General features: G+C 48.6%; 2 protein-coding genes across 5 annotated transcripts; one reads left to right on the plus strand and one right to left on the minus strand.

Moving 5' to 3' along the window:
* Positions 1-60: 60 nt before the first annotated feature.
* On the minus strand, positions 61-4646 carry Atraid (all-trans retinoic acid-induced differentiation factor). The gene is made up of 7 exons (NM_001127526.2): positions 4517-4646; positions 3744-3862; positions 1984-2049; positions 1726-1797; positions 1395-1516; positions 622-719; positions 61-430 (listed from the first exon to the last, which is right to left on the minus strand). Exons 1-7 carry the CDS (start codon positions 4613-4615, stop codon positions 326-328), a joined length of 681 nt encoding a protein of 226 aa, NP_001120998.1. The 5' UTR covers positions 4616-4646; the 3' UTR covers positions 61-325.
* Positions 4647-4731: 85 nt separating this feature from the next.
* Positions 4732-16538, plus strand: Slc5a6 (solute carrier family 5 member 6). 4 transcript variants are annotated; one of them, NM_130746.2, is made up of 18 exons: positions 5267-5310; positions 5475-5661; positions 8037-8096; positions 9361-9871; positions 10179-10244; positions 10529-10580; positions 11121-11188; positions 11431-11585; positions 11798-11938; positions 12113-12242; positions 12755-12843; positions 13142-13254; positions 13552-13619; positions 14489-14575; positions 14703-14881; positions 15080-15183; positions 15387-15502; positions 15644-16538. In NM_130746.2, exons 4-18 carry the CDS (start codon positions 9482-9484, stop codon positions 15788-15790), a joined length of 1905 nt encoding a protein of 634 aa, NP_570102.1. In that variant the 5' UTR covers positions 5267-5310; positions 5475-5661; positions 8037-8096; positions 9361-9481; the 3' UTR covers positions 15791-16538. The 4 variants fall into 4 exon arrangements, with proteins under 4 accessions (XP_038967636.1, XP_038967638.1, XP_038967637.1 ...); XM_039111708.2 differs by lacking the exons at positions 5267-5310; positions 8037-8096 and adding an exon at positions 4732-5097; XM_039111710.2 differs by lacking the exon at positions 8037-8096 and having other exon boundaries at positions 5219-5310.
* The last annotated feature ends 2561 nt before the right edge of the window (positions 16539-19099 follow it).

Below are 19099 nucleotides of genomic sequence, written 5' to 3' on the forward strand. Positions count from 1 at the left end.
GAAAATCCCACCCTCCCTAACCAGCCCGTCTAGCTAGAAACGCGCACAGGTAGGGCAGTATTCCCTAAAAACACTGGGGAAAAAGGTGTTTATTGTTGTCAATAATACAAATTAGTACTAGTCCACTCCAGAACCAAGTGTCCACAAGACCCCCGAGGCGGTGCAATTTGACATCTTCTTTCATTATCAAAGGCCGCTTCAGCCTTAAGCCGGTCGCTCACTGGCCTGTACTGTTTGTCAACGAAGTAAAGTCTTCCTGGCTGCGACGCGACCGGGACTCGATCGACAGGGTGCTCAGTCAGGTGAGCTGGAAGTCTTGTGTGATTCATGAAGCCTTGGCCTTCCGGCGCTGGGTTCCCCAAAGTAGAATGGAGATGGCTAGCGTGGTGGATCCCAGAATCCCAAAGAACATGAGCAGTGAAAATGAGCCCTGTGATTAGCAAACAGACAAGTCACTGCGGTGCAGATATATACCCAGGGCCTCTTGCTCAGTCACTTACCCCTTCATTTGGGCACTTCCCTTGTTTCCTACCCCCACCTGCATCGGTTCTTCCTCTTGTATCTTTCTGAGATGTTCTTGCCTAATGCATTCTTTTGTTTCTATAAGGTCCAGTTCCTCACCTGCCTCATACACTTGTATCCATGGAAACCATCGGCACAAACGCATTGCAAAAGACCTGGACCATCAGACGCACAAGACCCATTCTCAGGACACATTTCTGGAGACAGAGAAAAACAGTCACTGGAGTCTAAGGCCATTTACCCCAAGAGCCAAGCTCCTCTGATCTCAGAAGCTAAACAGGGTTGGGCCTCATTGGTACTTATATGGGAGGATATCACTGGATCTCATTAGGTATTTTTCAAATCTACTTAGATTCTTAATTATTTGTAAGTCAAAAGTAGAGGGGAAAGCTGGGCATGGTGGTAAACATCTAAATCCCAGCATTGAGAGGCAGGGGTGGGCAGATCTCTGTGAAGTCTGGTGTACACAGCACGTTCCAGATCAGCTAGGAATACATAAAGAAACTCTGTCTCAGAAAATAAAAACAAAAAGAAATAACAGAAGAAAAGCCCAGGCCTTTAATCCCAGCCCTCGGGAGGCAAAGTCATGTGGATCTTTTTGAGTTTAAGGCCAGCTGAGACGGCAGAGTGAGTTTCAGGGCAGCCAGAGCTGTTATACAGAGAAAGTCTGTATCAAAACAACAACCAACAAAAATTTAGGAGAATAAAAGTCAGAATATAACAACAACAATAATAATTAAAACCTTTTCAGGGGAATAGAGAACACAGGACAAAAAGGCACTTTAGCGTCTTTACTTTTCTAAAGTAGAGAATAACTGCCCTTTAGGGAGAAGGAAAGCACTCCCCTGTGAGGTGGCCAAGCTAAAGCATACCTGGGCTTCCGGTGCTATTACAAAGGTCCTTTTGCCCTTGGCAAATCTGCTTGTCCATGAAAGAAGTAACACTGTCCCAGGCATTAATACCTCCAGGACAGTGGACATCTTGTGGTAGTATCCTGAAGACAACAGACATGATCATAAATGCACAGCTGAAGAGGTTGGGGTGTAGCTCGGTGATAGAACAAACATTCAACAACAGGCAAAGCCATGGGTTCGATCCCTAACACAGAGCACAGATGTACTGTCACGTGCATGTGCACACAGCAGTTGCAGCTCTGGTACTGCTCTTGTATTGGAGTACTCTCCCCCTTACTCTATTACTCACAGAGTCTGCAGCTGAGTAAATCCATGGAAGGTGCTGGTCAAGTCATCCTTGAGAGGGTTTGCTTGAAGGTCTCTGCAAGGTACAAACTGTTAGCACTCTGTTTGGAAAAGCATACTATTAGCCTTTATACATGCTGTCCTGAGCTATTGGCCCATTCTTTATCCGTAGTTGTACAAGGTTAGATGCTAATATTAATCCACCATTTTAAGAGTTATCACCATATTTATCTTTGGAGCAGGGAAATAAATAATCACTTACATGATGACAGCAGTATAAGCTGGGAAAAGGTTCGGATCCTTCAGGGAACAGTTCTGAAGGTCTAGCCTGAAGAAACAAAGTAATCAGTGTTAACTACACCTCCTTTTCATACCCCACTTAAGCTAATATTGATGGAATATCTATATTCAGAACTATAAGATTAAGGCAGGGCTGGAGAGATGGCTCAGCAGTTAAGAGCACTGGCTGCTCTTCCAGGGGTCCTGAGTTCAATTCCCAGCAACCACCTGGTGACTCACAACCATCTGTAATGAGACCTGATGTCTTCTTCTGGTGTGTTTGAAGACAGCTACAGTGTACTTAAATATAATAAATAAATTAATTTAAAAAAAAAGGCAAAACACTTAAGTTTTTCCCAAGTCGATTTTCTAGCCCAGGTCATTGTAAATGTCTATATTTTAAGGATTTAAAGACTTCAAACTGGGTGGTGATGCACACCTTTAATCCTAGCATTTGGGAGGCAGAGGCAGGCAGATCTAAGTTTGAGGCCAGCCTAGTTTACAGATGGAGTTCCAGGACAGCCAGGGCTACACAGAAAAATCCTATCTTGAAAAACCAAACAAACAAACAAAAAGGACTTCAACACATTATTTTTCATTTACTGAGTACCTACAAACTACAAAAATTATAACATTAAAAAATATATAACTTAGCATATGGCATGGTTGCAAGCCTGTAATCCCAGGAAGCTGAGGCAGGAGGATCACAAGTTCATGGTTAGTGTGGGCAATTTAGTGAGATAATGTGTCAACAAACTGAAAAGCAGGGCTGGAGAAATGGCTCAGTAGTTAAGAGCACTGACTGCCCTTCCAAAGGTCCTTGAGTTCAATTCCCAGCAACCACATGGGCAACCAACCACATGGTGGCTCACAACCATCTGTAATGGGATCTGATGCCCTCTTCTGGTGTGTCTGAGGACAGCAACAGTTTACATAAATTAAGAATTTTTTAAAAATTACTGAAGAGTCAGATGTGATGGCTTACTCCTGTAATCCCAGTACTTGGGAGACTATAACATTATGATATGATTTTGAGGCCAGCCCCAGCCTAGCCTGTGCAACATAGTGACAGGATAGCCAAAGAAAACAAAAGGAAAAGCTAACCCAAAAAGGTAGCTTGCACGAGATCCGACATTCCATAGTCCTCAGAACAACAATAAAAAGAAGATATTAAGGACTTAGCAGTCTCCTGCAGAAGACCTGAGTCCAGTTCCCAGCACCCACACGGGTCATCTCACAACTGCCTATCATTCCAGCTCCAGAAGGACCCAAGTCCTCTGGACTTTTCCAGCATCTGCACTCAAGTGCGGGTACTCAGACAGACATACACACACTTAAAAACAATTTGTGTATTTTAGTTAAAAAAAAAAAAAAAAAGACTTGGGGCTGGGGATTTAGCTCAGTGGTAGAGCGCTTACCTAGGAAGTGCAAGGCCCTGGGTTCGGTCCCCAGCTCCGAAAAAAAAGAACCAAAAAAAAAAAAAAAAAAAAGACTTAATAACAAAACAATTTTTAAATGATGCCACAAAAGCCTGTAAAGTGACAAAAACCATAGTTTGTCATCTAGATTAAAAAGATTATTTACCTCTCGAAAAATACTACATCACATTGAAATGTTTTAGAATCAAGCATTAAATGCCTCCAGTTAGGTACTAATATTTATCCCCAAAGTCAGTTAGGCAAGCCTGTAGACGCCAGTCTGGGAACTCTTTTGAATATCCAAGGATGTCTTCTCCTCCCTCACCCCAAGATGGTGCCCTTCTGGTTCAGGCAGCATCGGGCCTGCATTAGCTTCGATGTATCCTCACAGTAAGCAGCTACTCTGGACAAATTGTGCACACCTCCTGGACACCGGGTGCATATCTGCAGAAAAGAAAGAAACCTGATTAAGACTCCAGAAAGAAAAAAAGAGCAAAAAAGGATCAAGAGTGTCGGTAGCCTTTACAGAATTCCCATAATGCAAAGCGGAAAGGTGCCTTTTATAACCAGAACCCATTTCTTTCCCTTACAACCCGGCATCAAATCGGCGCACTGTATGAGTTCATGCCGAGAGGAGATCCTCACGTTTGAGAATCATTACTTGACAATATTAAGTCCTCTCCAGAGGCTTCTCCACCTAACATGAATAGTTTGGCAAGTGTTAAAGGGCTGCAGGTACACAGCGTACTCGAGCATCACACTATATAGTCGTGCCGTTGCACCACGCACAGCATTCGTGCAACAGTGGTTAGCAGAAGAACCATGGGACTCTGGAGTGGGAAGAACAATTTAAAGTTATTCAGAAGCAAGGAGATCAAATTTCAAAGGTCTCTGAATGTGGGCAGGGCGAAAGTGCTAGTGACCAGCACTATGTGAGTACTCGGGAGCACGATCCCTGCAGGCACAGGGCTAGGGGAAGCTTCAGGGACAAAATCGGAGCTTCGGGCTGGCTAAAGAGACAGACACTGGCGGGCGAACTCGACTCAAGACTGACGACCAGCAACCTTCTTCAGCCAGATCTCAGACTTTCTTCTGTACCTCAGGTAGAGCCAGGGCCCTTTCCATGCCTAGAACCAGGAGCAGGGTAACCGCCCAAGGTATCGGGCTCACAGAACTGCCTGGCTCCCGAGACGCCATTTTCCACTGCTTTCAAGCTTCTTGACAGCTCGCGAGAGCTGAGCGCGAGGCTCCGCCCCCAGCGTGTCACGCCTCCGCCTTGAGGCGTGGTTTAGCTCCCAAATCCCTGTCACTCTGGGGCGTGGCCTTGCCCGCCCCCATGCATGCGCTCTCGAGCGCCGCGTGATGTGCCGGAGGGCTCGGGCTGCTCGCGGAATTCTGGGCCCTTGTCCGCGCTCCCCCGCGCTTGTTCGTGGTGGAATGACCCAACATCTCTCCATTCTTCCTGTAGCGCAGGCCTGTCCACTTAGCACTTAGTTGCCTTGAGCTACTGCAAGTTCCCTCAGCCCGGGAACTTCCTCAGCTCCATCCGCCCTTAGTAAACATGGCGTTGCGGCGAACCGGGCGGGCGGGGGGCGGGGTTCGGCTGTCACCAAGCCAGGCGCTGCAAGCCCGGCTAGCCCGGCCGGCGGGCCGGCTACCCACGTGTGGGGATTTCTAAGGTGGGCCGGGGCGGGTATAGAGTGGACCGGGAGAGGCGGGGATTGGGCAGGGCGGGAGAGCTTGGGTTCAGTCGTCTCGGAGCGGGAGAGGCGGGGCTGGGAGGGGCGGGACGGGGTGAGTCTCGGGTGGGCTTTGGGGAAGGTCTTAAATACTAGCGCAAAGTGGTGGGTTCGCCACGTGTGGAGAGAAGGGAAAAACTGAGCCGAGAGAGGGTAAATGTGATGAAGGAGTGAAGATCAGCGGGCGAAGGGCAAACGCTGGCAGGAGGACACGAGCCTGGGAACCCTTCACCTTAATGTTGCGTAGTGTTCCAAGCCCGGGCAAGGACGCGGAGCGGGAAAGACGCTTTCTTAACTCCTGTTCTTTTCCCTGCCAGGGGGGAAAAAACCAATGCTGATTTCGGAAAGAACGAAGGAACTTCGGTAGCCCTGGCCGAACCACCGACGCAAGGAAGGTAGCGCTTCCGCAGAGCGGCAGCAGTTCTGACTGGAGGGGCGCTCGCTGGGAGAGACCCATCACACCTAAGGGGACAGCTATTGCTCTGGGTGACGACTCCTAAAAAGGTAACTAAAGACAATTAGTTAACCTGCCTAAGCTTCCTTCCCACATGCTCCAGGTATCTGCTTGGAAATCCCGAATTTACATTTATCAATACATTTAGCTGCTGGGATATCTTGTTTTAGCGAGAAAAGCCATTCAGATCTTGAGGAATTTTAAGCCCTAGACATTGGTGGCAGTTGGCCCTGCAGATGTTCCCTTATATTTTAAAGGGGGAAGAGAGTGAAGAATTAGCTCTGTGTTTTCCTAGTTCAGTCTTGTCCCCAGTACTACAAGAAACAAACCCACAAACTCCAGTACCTTTCTTTCTTTCTTTTTCCTTTTTCTTTTCTTTTCTTTTCTTTTTTTTTTTTTTTAAGAGCTGGGGACCGAACCCAGGGCCTTGTGCTTGCTAGCCAAGCGCTCTACCACTGAGCTAAATCCCCAACCCCCTCCAGTACCTTTCACTGCAGTTAAATCCAGTGCGATGTGAGAATTTTTAAAAGACTTGTGGGGTTTTTAGAAAGCCACTGCTCTTTTCCTAGAATTGGAGCATATGAAATGAAGGTTGTGTTACTACTGGATTGGCGTTTTCCTGTCTGCTTACCTCTTCTTCCTCTACCTTGGAGGCTTCTTGGTGCCCCATGCCTCTTGGAAACTCCAGCAGAGGAACCCAGTCAGTACTTGGACCTACCCCTGGCCCTTTGGTGTGTTTTCATTTTGAGACAGGGTCTTACTATGTGGCTCTGGTTGACCTGGAACTCATGTAAAGATCCACCCGTCTCTGCCCGTTGTGTGCTAGGATTAGTCTATAGAAGTTTTTTTTCTTTCTTTTTTTTTTTTGTTTTTTCAAGACAGAGTTTCTCTGTGTAGACTTGGCTGTCCTGGTAATCACTTTGTAGACCAGGCTAGCCTTGAACTCAGAGATCCTCTGCTTCTGCCCCCAAGTGCTGACATTAAAGGTGTGTGTCCCTGTCTTTGTAGTCTATCCTCCTCTCCTCTCAATGATAGCTTGCCAAGGAGAGAAGGAAAACTCAAGGTGTTGCAATAGGCAAAGGCCTGGGGCACCCTTAGGTAAAGCTGGAGTGCCCCTTAGAATCCTTGTTCTAGAGACAGTAGAAGAACGTGTGGCCCAAGTTCAGACCTTTTCTTTGTCCTGTGAGGCTTATAGATCAAATTTAGTCTGTGGGAACCGCACCTTGCCAACTAGGCAGTATGTGCCCAAGTGTGTTTGAATACAGTTCAGAAGATGCCCTGGTCTCCTGGTGGGCAGGATATATTAATCTGTCACCAGATTAGTTGAAATCTACACTGTTCCATGAATGACTGGCTATGGTTAGCACTCTGCTCCTTTCTTAGTCTTGGGAATAGTGAGGTTGGACCACTGGTGAATTACCTGTGAAAAATGTTTTTTTTACTGTTGTGCACCTGTGCGTGTGAGTGCTGGTGTGAGGAGACCAATAGGGACAGAGCCGGAGTTACAGGTGGTTACAAGCTGACTGATGTAGGTGTTTAGAACCAAACTTGAGTCCTCCACAGAGCAGCCAGAACTCTTCAAACCTCTGAGCTGTCTCTTCAGCCCCTATAGTAGATATTCTTCCTATGTGTGGTGATGTAAGCCTTGAGTTTAATGCTAGCGTGGTCTACATTGAAAGTTCTAGGCCAGTCAAGGCTACATGGTAAGATGTAAACCAAACCAAAAAGAGTGCTTCTAAGGGGATCGCTTCTCGAGATAAGACCATACGCTTAGGAGTGTAGAATGGACGAGGAGTCCCTAGGCCTGGCCTGCTTTTAGAAGGGTTGCTTAAGAAGCTGAGGAGATAGTTCAGTAGACCAAGGACTTGCCACCTAAGTATGAAGACCAAAGCATGGCTGTTGCCGTAGGTCTGTGAGCTAGCTTGGGAAGCACTGCCTGAAAAAATGACTAAGGAAGATGCCTGATGGTGTCCTGTAGCTTCCACATGCTCTTGAATGTGCACACACGCACGCACGCACGCACGCACGCAGAGAAAAACGGTAACGTCAATGAGCTGGGCCTTTGTGTGCTTCTGTGTGAAATGAGAAGGCTATAAGTGATTTAAGGATTACGCATATTCTTAGAGCCATGGTCTTTCTGGAGAGTTAGAAAAGTAACTTTCAGTCTTCTCTAGGCAACTCCTTTCTAACTCTGTCTAGCACACAGGGTGCCAAGAGCGATTTAGGCTGAGAGCCTAATCCACCCAGGAATGCTGTTGAATGTGAGCTCTCTGTTCTCCACTCTGAAACTTGTAGAGTTGAGTTGGGGGACATAGGGTGGTAAGGGCCCTCTAGGACAAAGCCTTGGTTCTGTGGTGAGCCCCAGAGCAAACAGCATCTGTGCTTCCCTCTGACGTCACTTGTTGATCTCTCCTCCGCTACTCAGAGAATCGGTGCCTCTACCTCTCCACGTAGCTCTGCTTCAGAACGGGGATTGCTTCTCCAGGTAGTATCTGACCACAGCAGGGTGGGACTGCTCACTCTCTGCTGCTGTCACTGTCCCCTTTCTCTGACTCTTTTTCCCAGAGGCCATGGAACCCTGACTTTGACTCTTCTGACTGCTTTATAGCTCTCATCATCTTATCTGTTGCTGTTTTTTATTGTTGTTTATTTATGTGTATGGGTGTTTTGTCTGCATGTGTATCTGTGCACCACATGTGTGCCTGATGCCACAGAGGCCATAAAAGGGTATCAGATACTCTAGAATTGGAGTTGCAGATGATTGTGAGATGCCATGTGGATGGTGGAACTAGAACCTGGGTCCTCTACAGGAACACGTACTCTTAAAGATTTATTTTTTACTTATTTTATGTATGTGAGGTCACTGTCGATGTCACTGTCTTCAGACACACCAGAAGAGGACATCTGATCTCACTACAGATGGCTCTGAACCACCATGTGGTTGCTGGGATTTGAACTCAGAACCTCTGGAAGAGCAGTCAGTGCTCTTAACTGCTGAGCCATCTCTCCCGCCCAAGAGCATGCACTCTTAAGCACTGAACTTCTCGCCAGCCCCTGTCTGTCTCACTTTTGAATCCTACTACTCTAACCAGATCAGCTCTTAACTGCGGTGTCTAGCAGGAGCTGAAATAGAGTGGTAGGGTTTCTCTGGGGATACTAAGAAAGGGGTACAGCTGGGCAGTGGTAGTGCATACCTTTAATCCCAAAGATAGAAAAAGGCACAGAATGATTGGCCTGCTGATGTTCCAAATGGACTTGAGACTGATAGGGAGGTGAGCTCACTGGGCAGTGCTAATAGGATGACACCCCAGGGAGGTGGGACTAAGGCCAAGAAGGATAGGGAAAACCTGTTGTCATTAGTCTCCACTTCTTCCCTGCTGGGCCGTGGCGCCAGGCTGGGCTCTGCTGGCTCAATACATTGTAGTGACTGGGTCTGTGCCTGCAAATGAAGCAGGGGAATTATATGAAGAAAATTAGGCTAGAGTTGATTTTTATTTTACTGCTTGGGTGGAGACCCCAAAAAAGTCTCAAATTTCATGGCCGCACACCCAAAGGTCCTGGCCAAGTTTCTGTCTGCTGTCTGCCTCAGCCCTGCTGCTCTCTCCCTGACATCTAACAAACCCACCTTACACCTTCTAGGTATTCACCACTGTGGTGGCTGGCTGGTCTGAGTCTGGCCATGACATGTCCAAAGCCTGTGTGTAGCCGTGAGGGCAGGGTAGGCTTGACTGAGAGATAAATTCTTACAGCTCCCCCTGGACCATGCCACTGGGTGGAAGAGGAACGCTGAGAGGCTGAGCGAGGAACCAGCTAGGTGACAACTCAGAGCCCAGGAGTACCAAGTCACTGTAAAGCATAGGCACCGTGAGGATGACTGTGGCGAGCACTGCGGCTCCCTCCTATACAACCTCAGACACCAACCGGGTTATTTCCACCTTTTCTGTTGTGGACTATGTGGTGTTTGGCCTGTTGCTGGTTCTCTCCCTTGTCATTGGGCTCTATCATGCTTGCCGCGGCTGGGGCCGCCATACTGTTGGTGAGCTGCTGATGGCAGACCGAAAAATGGGCTGCCTTCCTGTGGCACTGTCCTTGCTGGCCACCTTCCAGTCAGCTGTGGCGATCCTTGGGGGACCAGCTGAGATCTACCGATTTGGAACCCAGTATTGGTTCCTGGGGTGCTCCTACTTCCTGGGGCTTCTGATCCCTGCTCACATCTTCATCCCTGTCTTCTACCGCCTGCATCTTACCAGCGCCTATGAGGTAAGCAGAAAAGGGTGACTTCTCGGCATGGGGATGGAGAAGGGGTGTACCACACCTGGGAATCCAGAGTATGTTTGGATATCTATTCCCTTGTGTTAGTAGGCCTTTTTTTTTTTTTTCCTTTTTCTTTTTTTTCGGAGCTGGGGACCGAACCCAGGGCCTTGCATTTGCCAGGCAAACGCTCTACCACTGAGCTAAATCCCCAACCCCGTTAGTAGGCCTCTTGAGGAAAGAGGTTATGTACTGTAAAGGCTAGAGTACAGAAATACCGTGCCTTAAAAGATACATAAATTCTTTGTACTTCTAGTACCTAGAGCTCCGCTTCAATAAAGCAGTCCGGATCTGTGGGACTGTGACCTTCATCTTTCAGATGGTAAGTAGAATGTAATGGAAACTGAACCTGGGTGGAGAGGGAGCTGAACTCAGGCCTTCAGAAGTGGGTGGAGCTCCCCCTGCTCTCAAACTGACAGGATTAAAATTCCTGTGAGTGACAGTGTGGGCAAGTCCCTGATGGCATCCTTTCCACTATAGTAGGACAGTGGCGTATTCTGGGTTTTGGGAAAGGCGAGGGAGTGAGCCCAGGTGAAGGGAAGGAATCCATGGGGAGACTGTCTTCCCACCACATCTCTTCTCCACATCCTTTCCCACATCCTACAGGTGGTCTACATGGGAGTGGCTCTCTATGCACCGTCCCTGGCCCTCAATGCAGGTGAGGAGTCCTGGTCCCTGACACCTGGCCTTGGCAGACTGGAAAATGCCGTTAGGAAGGGCAGACAGAGAGGGTAGAGTACAGCAAACCATCTGACCTTGAGAGAGTTGACTCCTTGACTGGGCTCTTGGCTCAGTCTCTAGCAGAGGGAGAAGTAGAATTGGTTCACTTCAATCAAAAGCTGATCAAACATTACCATGCCATACCAGAACTTGTTCATCAGCATTTCAGCAGAGCTCTGAAAATGCTTTACATCGAAAAATGACTTATTTCATCTTTAATGATGAATTGCTTCTTTTATAGGTGGATGTTTGGTTGGTTGGTTGGTTTTGAGACAAGGTCTCTGTGTAGCCCTAGCTATCCTGGCACCCTACTCTAGAGACCAGGTTAGACTCCCAGAGATCCACATGCGTCTGCATCCCAGAATACTGGGATTAAAGATGTGCAGCACCATAGCCAGCTCGTCTCTGAGTAGCTCCCCTTACCAGGGCTTCTCTGGAAGAGCTTGCAGAGATAAGAATGTGACTTTTCTGTTTACAGTGACTGGATTTGATCTATGGCTGTCAGTCCTGGCCCTAGGAATTGTCTGCAACATCTACACTGCACTGGTAATTTCAATAATTCCTGGAGTAATGACAGGAAGATGGGAGAAGGAAGAGAAGGGACAGCATAGACAAGACATGAAAGGGGTGAAGTTCCAGTCAGGGCAGGGTGGAGTGAGGGTGGAGTGTGCGTTGTGAAAGTAGGCAATGGGATTACTCCACTATTTCAGGGATGGTTCAGGGGCTTTTGGGAACTGTAATGTCCACCCTTCTGGTTGAGTGACAGATGTGCTGCTTTTTCCCTACAGGGTGGGCTGAAGGCTGTCATCTGGACAGATGTGTTCCAAACGTTGATCATGTTCCTAGGGCAGCTGGTGGTTATCATTGTAGGAGCGGCCAAAGTGGGCGGCTTGGGGCATGTATGGGCTGTGGCTTCCCAGCATGGCCTCATCTCTGGGATTGAGTAAGTATGTGCTTCCCTATCTGGCATCTGCAGCACTGAGGGTCTGCAGAGCCTGGTCTCAGGCCTTTTAGTGAGCAGGGAGAAAGCCATTATACCAAACAGGGAGAAAGGCAATGGTGGGTGCTTGTTCTCTGTTCTATTCTTCACTGACCTCTCTTACCAGAAAGATGAGCATCTTGGCTGTGGCAGTGACCAGGTGGTATTGGTTGCAGGCTGGATCCTGACCCCTTTGTACGTCATACTTTCTGGACTTTGGCCTTTGGCGGCGTCTTCATGATGCTCTCCTTGTATGGAGTGAATCAGGCTCAGGTGCAGCGCTACCTCAGTTCCCACTCAGAGAAGGCTGCTGTGCTGTGAGTGCAGGATGGGAAGTATTGGAGCAAGGGCTTGGAAAGGGGTTCCCTAAAGGTAATGCGGTGGGGCAGGGGCAGGGTTCTCACCTCCTTATTAGGGACTTCCTGGAGGCTCAGGAGGGCATGTATAAGACTGTTAATGTTGTCTCTGTCTTTTGCACTGGTCTTTCGCAGCTCCTGCTATGCAGTGTTCCCTTGCCAGCAAGTGGCCCTCTGCATGAGCTGCCTCATTGGTCTGGTCATGTTTGCCTATTATAAGAAATATAGTATGAGCCCCCAACAAGAGCAAGCAGCCCCTGACCAGGTGAGAAGGCCTCTCTTGCTCCTTCCTGTGCTCTTGAGAAGCCAGTCTGGGTCACTAAGCAGAGTATCTGTGTGGCTGAATTGGAAAAAATCGATGGCTAATTCTTAGCTATCCTGAGGTTCCCTGCTGTCAAGCATGTCCGATTCCAGCCCTCAACATCAGTGTCCCCACTTGATGGGCGTGGGCCAAGTGACGCCAACCCCCCATGTGCTCTCTTGGGAACTGATGCGTGTCTGTTCTCATCTAAGCTTCCCAAGCCTCACTTTACAGGAGACAGGCTTGGTGAGGTAGGCAGCATGCTGGGATCACACTGCTCATCTGAGGTAGTACTGGATGGGCTGTGTAGTTTGCTCTTCAGAGTCCATTTCTCCCTGCTTGAGGCAGATGCCTTTGTGTCTGGCTCCCCTTCCTGATGCACCCAGGCTCTGGATCAGCAAGGGCATGTCTAGGGGCTTCTCCACACAGAAAGCAGGGGTGGTATCTCTCTGAGTGTGCTCTGCTCTGCTTGGCAGTTAGTCCTCTATTTTGTGATGGACCTCCTGAAAGACATGCCAGGGCTGCCCGGGCTCTTCGTTGCTTGCCTCTTCAGTGGATCTCTCAGGTACTCCTTGTACAGCTTGCCCTAGATGTGGTAGGCTGTCCTGCTGGAACAGTATAGCCGTCCGTTTTGGATGGCAGGGCACAGTTTAGCCTCTTCCAAGACTTGCTTTCATTTGACAGTATCAGTTATCTACTTGATCAAATCTATACTTTTATTAGAAAAGGCTTGCCTTCAAACCTCTGAGGTAGCCTGGGCTATGGGAAGGGTGGTTTCTTGCCTTTATGCCTCTGATCCCTCTGTAGAGTTCTGCCTTTTTGGCTCTCAGACCTAACACGACTCTCTCTTCCCTCCCTTTCAGCACCATATCCTCCGCATTCAATTCACTGGCCACTGTCACAATGGAAGACCTGATCCAGCCCTGGTTCCCTCAGTTGACTGAAACCCGGGCCATCATGCTCTCTCGAAGCCTTGGTAAGTCTTGTTCATTCTGAGGTGCACCCTGTTCACTGCCATCAGTCTTCTCTAGATTGCTTGTCCTGGACTCAGAATATGCACACCTCATGCAGCACACAGCCTTCACCCCATCATGTGTTGCTTGCAAGGGAGAATAGGCATACATAGGGTCTGGATCTCTCTCTGAAGACAGGGCCCTGGGCCTGGGGTAATTGACCTGTCTTTCTGGGCCTCAGAAGTGGTAGTTTGGTTGGAGAGTGGGAAGCCCTCCTTGTTTACTCTCATCAGTTTATTTCCTCTCCTGTTTCTCCCCAGCCTTTGCCTATGGGCTAGTTTGCCTGGGAATGGCCTATGTTTCCTCTCATCTGGGATCAGTGCTCCAGGTAATGACTGAAGTAGAGAAAGAAATTCTTGGTGGGGAATGGGGGGTATTTGTAAGAGACAAGAAATAAAGACAGCTGTTTTGAGAGGGATGGGAATTTGCCTTTCAAAAAAAATTATTGTATTTAAGCTGGGCATGGTGGTGCACACCTTTGATCCAACCCTGGGAAGGCAGAGATAAATGGATCTCTAAGTTCAAGGCCAACCTGGTCTACAGAGCAAGTTCCAGGACAGCCAAGGCAACAACAACAAAAACCTGTTACAAAACACTAAAGAAAACAATTGTGTTTATTCATTTCTTCTGTGTGGATACTTCCGGGCCAGTGCCCAAGTAGAGAAGAGAGCAGTTTTAGGGGCTGGTTCTCTCCTTAATAAGCAACTACCTGTATCCCCTGAGCTAGCTCACTAGCCCTGTAAATTCTTTTATTAAAAAAAGATTTGGGGTTGGAGAGATGGATCAGCGGTTAAGAGCACTGACTGCTCTTCCAGAGGAAGAGCTGCTGTGTCTGAAGACAGCTACATACCAGAAGAGGGCACCAGATCTCATTACAGATGGTTGTGAGACACCATGTGGTTGCTGGGATTTGAACTCAGGACCTCTGGAAGAGCAGTCCATCTGAGTCCGCTGAGCCATCTCTCCAGCCCTGCCCCATAAATTCTTACCTAGATGGCCTTTAAAAGTAAACACTCTGAAGTGACTAAAAGCTCCAGTGCCATTTCTAGAGTGTGCTGTTAGCACAGAGAGACCTAGAGCGTCACAGCCAGAGTGCATCTTCACAGCCATTGCTGCCCTGGAAGACACCAGCAGCTGGTGACTGGGCATGGAAGCTGGAGTCTCTGAGCCTGCGTGTTCTCTTTCCATCAAACCCAGGCAGCACTCAGCATCTTTGGCATGGTTGGAGGGCCACTGCTGGGACTCTTCTGCCTTGGGATGTTCTTTCCGTGTGCCAACCCTCTTGTGAGTTATCTGTCCTCCAGACATGCATGTGGACGGGACGGGGCTACTGGGACTTTCAGCAGGAGCTCTGGGGACTGATGTGAAGGTCTATGACTAGCCTAAAATAGAGTTACCTGTCTCTGGGCAGGGTGCCATTGTAGGCCTGTTGACGGGACTCACCATGGCCTTCTGGATTGGCATTGGGAGCATAGTAAGCAGGATGAGTTCTGCTGCAGCATCCCCTCCCCTTAATGGATCCAGCTCCTTCCTGCCCAGCAATCTAACTGTCGCCACTGTGACCACCCTGATGCCTTCTACCCTGTCCAAGTGAGGCGGGGTTCCACTCTTTCTCCTTGGGTAGTAGCTCAGTTTTGAGGGATTTTATGGGGACCTCACTAAGGGGGGATGGGTTACTATAGGCTATAAGCAGGGTTAGGTTGGGTTCTGAGACTTTGTAGGTGGGTGGCTCAGTGTGAAGAATGCCCTGTGAAAGCACTGCTCACTGTCTTTACCCTCTCATCCCAGGCCCACAGGACTGCAGCAGTTCTATTCCCTGTCCTATTTATGGTACAGTGCGCACAACTCCACCACAGTCATTGCAGTGGGCCTGATTGTCAGTCTGCTCACTGGTGAGGGCATGGGATTGCCACACAGGAAAATGAGGGACTGGGGACACTTCTCAGTCCAGGGGAGGTGGGACCCTGCCTGTGAGGACACTGAGTGTCAGTAGCAGCTGGTCTTCCCGATGACATCAGTGTGGGTTGGAGGACTGGAACCTTGGTGCAGAGAAAAGCTCTAAAGGATTCTGACTGACAAGCACATTTGCCTTCAGGGGGAATGCGGGGCCGGTCCCTGAACCCTGGCACCATTTACCCTGTGTTGCCAAAGCTCCTTGCACTCCTGCCCTTATCCTGCCAGAAGCGGCTTTGCTGGAGAAGCCACAACCAGGTGAGAGCTGCTGTCACGTGCAGCCACTCCACCATTGTTTGTGCCTGCCTGGCTCCCTCCTGGGAAAGTCTGAAGTGGACTCTCTCACCTTTGCTCCACCTGCCCTTGCCCACCCTCGCCTCTGCTCTTTGTGTTCCCCAGGATATCCCTGTGGTCACCAACCTGTTTCCAGAGAAGATGGGGAACGGAGCGCTGCAGGACAGCAGAGACAAAGAGAGGATGGCTGAAGATGGCCTTGTCCATCAGCCATGCAGCCCCACCTACATTGTCCAAGAGACGTCCCTGTGACCTGTGACGGACCTCTCACTGCAGAGCAGTGGCCAGAGATACTCTGGAGTGCAGAGCTGAGTCACTGCATGAGTTCCGCAGCACTGGGGTGGATGACCTAGCTCACAGCAAAGGACCTTGATCTTTAATGTTTCACCGCCGTGGGAGCTGTCGCATGCAAGGGACAGACAGTTTTTCCTTATCCCTTGCCAGTCTTCTTTTAGGATCAGGTTTGCAAGGTACAGAATCAAGCACACGTGGGGAAATATACTGAGGAAAGGGTGGCTTTTGATTAAGTGACCAGGGTTCTTTGGGGTGAATAGGAACATTTCTTACAACTCCCCTTGAGCAAGTTTGGCAGGATTGACCAGCTCCAGCATTTAGCATGAAGTCCTCAGCCCTCTGGTGATTCCCTCACTCTCATGTCAACCTGGGTTATCTCAAGCCAGTGTGGGCCTGTGGTCTTCAGGTTCTCTGTAAGACTCAAGTCTCCTCTCATTCTACCTACCTCTGTTTGTGAGAGGGAGGCTTTGGAGCGCTTGGGTCTCAGCACTTAGTGCATCTACTTGGTGTATAGACCCTCGCTCTCTTCAGGTGGTACATGAGAGACAGGTCCTCACCAGGACCTCTTATGCAGTGTGCTATCCTCTAAACTCCTAAGCTAGGCCACCCTGGTGTCATTCTGTCATCTGTGCAATTCTTATTTCCTTTGGGAGTTTCCTCCTCATGCATTTTGTTCCTAGGGAATAAAAATAGCCATTAGACCTGACGTCTGGCCTCTGTGTTCCTTCAAGTAACCACCCGTGCCCTGGCAAAGATCAAATCTCTGTGCGTAGGTGTTTTTCTCTACTGAGGCAGAGGATTTGTGGCCTCCAGTCTCTGCAGGTGGCTAGAGGAGGCGGGGGCAGAGTTAGGGCCATTGCTTTTTGAAGTGTCTCATCCCATCACCCGCCAACCTCACTTAGAAAGAATATTAACTTGAGAAATAACATTGGCTTGCCTGGTAAACATTATACTACCTGTGCCTCCCATGATTAGCCTCTTACCCTGCTTGGCCCCATCATGCTATTCAGCACAACTGTGCACATATTCTCATGGTCTCAATAGAAACATGGGGCCAGGCAGATCTGAGGGTTCAGCCACAGCCCAACCGCTCTCCCAGTCCCATGCAGCTCAGACCAGGACTTTATGTCTCTATCCACCCCGAGTTTTGGCTAAAGTACAGCGTGGGCCAGTGGCTCTTGAAAGTTGTCCTCTAACCACAAATATCCCATGGCACGTACACAAACACATGTAAATGTAGCGGAGGCCTGTCTGTGATGTCAGGATTTGGGGGACACAAGGATGTTGATGTTACTTTATAGGGGAGTTTCTGCCCCACTCTTTCCTGTTTAGCTCCCAAATAAAAGACACAAGAAATCTGGTATTTTATTTACAAGCAGCTGGCACTGTGCTATGCAGGTTCCGAGCCGTTGTAAACCAGCCAGGAAACTAACCAGATACATGCCCCATCACTTGTCAATAGACACTTGCTCTGTTTCACGTGTGTTTCAGTGCAAGCTTCCTCTGGCCATGTGCTCAAGGTCCATCCTACCTCATGGCAATCTCCTGTCCTCTCATGGTTGCTCACTGAGACTCCATCTCCAGCCCCACCTTCTTCTTTTTTTTTTTTTTTTTTTTTTTTGGTTCTTTTTTTCGGAGCTGGGGACCGAACCCAGGGCCTTGCGCTTCCTAGGTAAGTGCTCTACCACTGAGCTAAATCCCCAGCCCGCCCCACCTTCTTCTTACTCCTGCCCAGTCACAGCCCCCAGCCTTTTACTAACCAATCAGGGACTACTGGGAGGCATTCTTTACACAACACTGGCTAATACAGTGTCCCAAGATCATGTAGCAGCCTCAACAGGGGTATAGAACTCAGCTTCTGAATGCAGACACAAGACTAACCCCAACACAAGACCTTAGCTCTTCCTGATTCCTAACAGGAATTAAGTCTCATTGTTGTGTAAACTGGCTGCAAACCCTGGTGGTGACATGATCCTCTTGCCTCATCTTCCAAGTGACTGGACTATAGATGTGTAACTTTGAGTCACCCTTCACTCCCTTTCTGCTGTCTTGGCCAGCACTGTGAAAGGAACAAGGCTTATGCCCAGACTACAGTCACGCCCTGCCTTCAGAGGGCTGGAGAGGTTGTTCTGGGTAAGAATGCTTATGCTCTTACAGAGGACTTCCGTTCAGTTGCCAACCCCTGCCTGATGGCCTATAACCATCTGTAACCCAGTTCTTGGGGGTCTGAGCCCCTCTTCTCATCTTTGTGGGTACCAGATATGTATGTGGTACTCAATATGCAGGAAAACCGCTCACACATAAAAAAGACTATAAAGGAAAGAAAACGTGCTTTTGAATAAGAGAGCAATGGAGGTCATTAAAGAAAATGTAGAAAGCAGAGAGCAGGTTTTAGAAAAGGGACGGCCACCACGGGGCAAGCGTGCTTAGGGTTTTGACTGATATCCAGGAAAGAAGGGGGAAAAAAGGAAAAGTTAGGTTTTTGAGCTAGAATTCAGAACAACGGGGGTCAGAGGAAGGTTGTTAGTAAATATCTGTAAGGTGTATTATCTCATTGAGGAAATGAACCTCATCTCCTTGTCTTCAGGTAAATCAGCTCTTCTGAGGAGTCTCCTGGTCAGGTGACAAGACCAGTTAGATTAACCGTTAAGGTAGGGGACAACAGTATACAGCACTGTAAACAGGACAAATTGGAATGTTATGTCTCGGCTTATGCCCAGGTTCTGTTTTGTAAGCTTTATTTTCGTGTGTGTGTGAGTGTGCAGAATACATAACCAGTGCCCACAAGGTCAGAAGAGGGCATCAGATCCCCTGGAACTGGAGTTACAGATGGTCCATGAGAGTGAACTCAACCTTGTAAGAGGAGCAAGTGCTCTTAACCACTGAGCTGTCTCAGCCCCAATTCTAGGCCAGGAAGTAGTTCTCCCTTAGTGGACCTCTGTAAACCCTGACCTCTCTACCCCCTCCCTTTCATACAGCATTTTTAATCTTAAAGTTGATTTTTTTTTTTTTTACTCGAGTCCATAAGACGAACGAATGCTGCTAGAGCAGCGTTCCTGAAGATAATTCATGTTCCCAGCTGGTTAGCCTTATAAATATAACAAGCCAACTGGTGAAGGCCGCTCTCTCCGAGTCTGATGGAATGTAGCATTCTTCTCCTTTCTCTTCCTCTCAGGCTTGTGGACAGCAACTGCTTTCTCGAATAAACAGGCCGATCCTCAGGGAGATCCGGTGCAAGGCCTTTGGACTTAAGAGACTCTAAAGATT

The sequence above is a fragment of the Rattus norvegicus genome, chromosome 6 (genome assembly GCF_036323735.1).
Source record: "Rattus norvegicus strain BN/NHsdMcwi chromosome 6, GRCr8, whole genome shotgun sequence".
In the NCBI taxonomy this organism is placed as follows: Eukaryota; Metazoa; Chordata; class Mammalia; order Rodentia; family Muridae; genus Rattus; species Rattus norvegicus.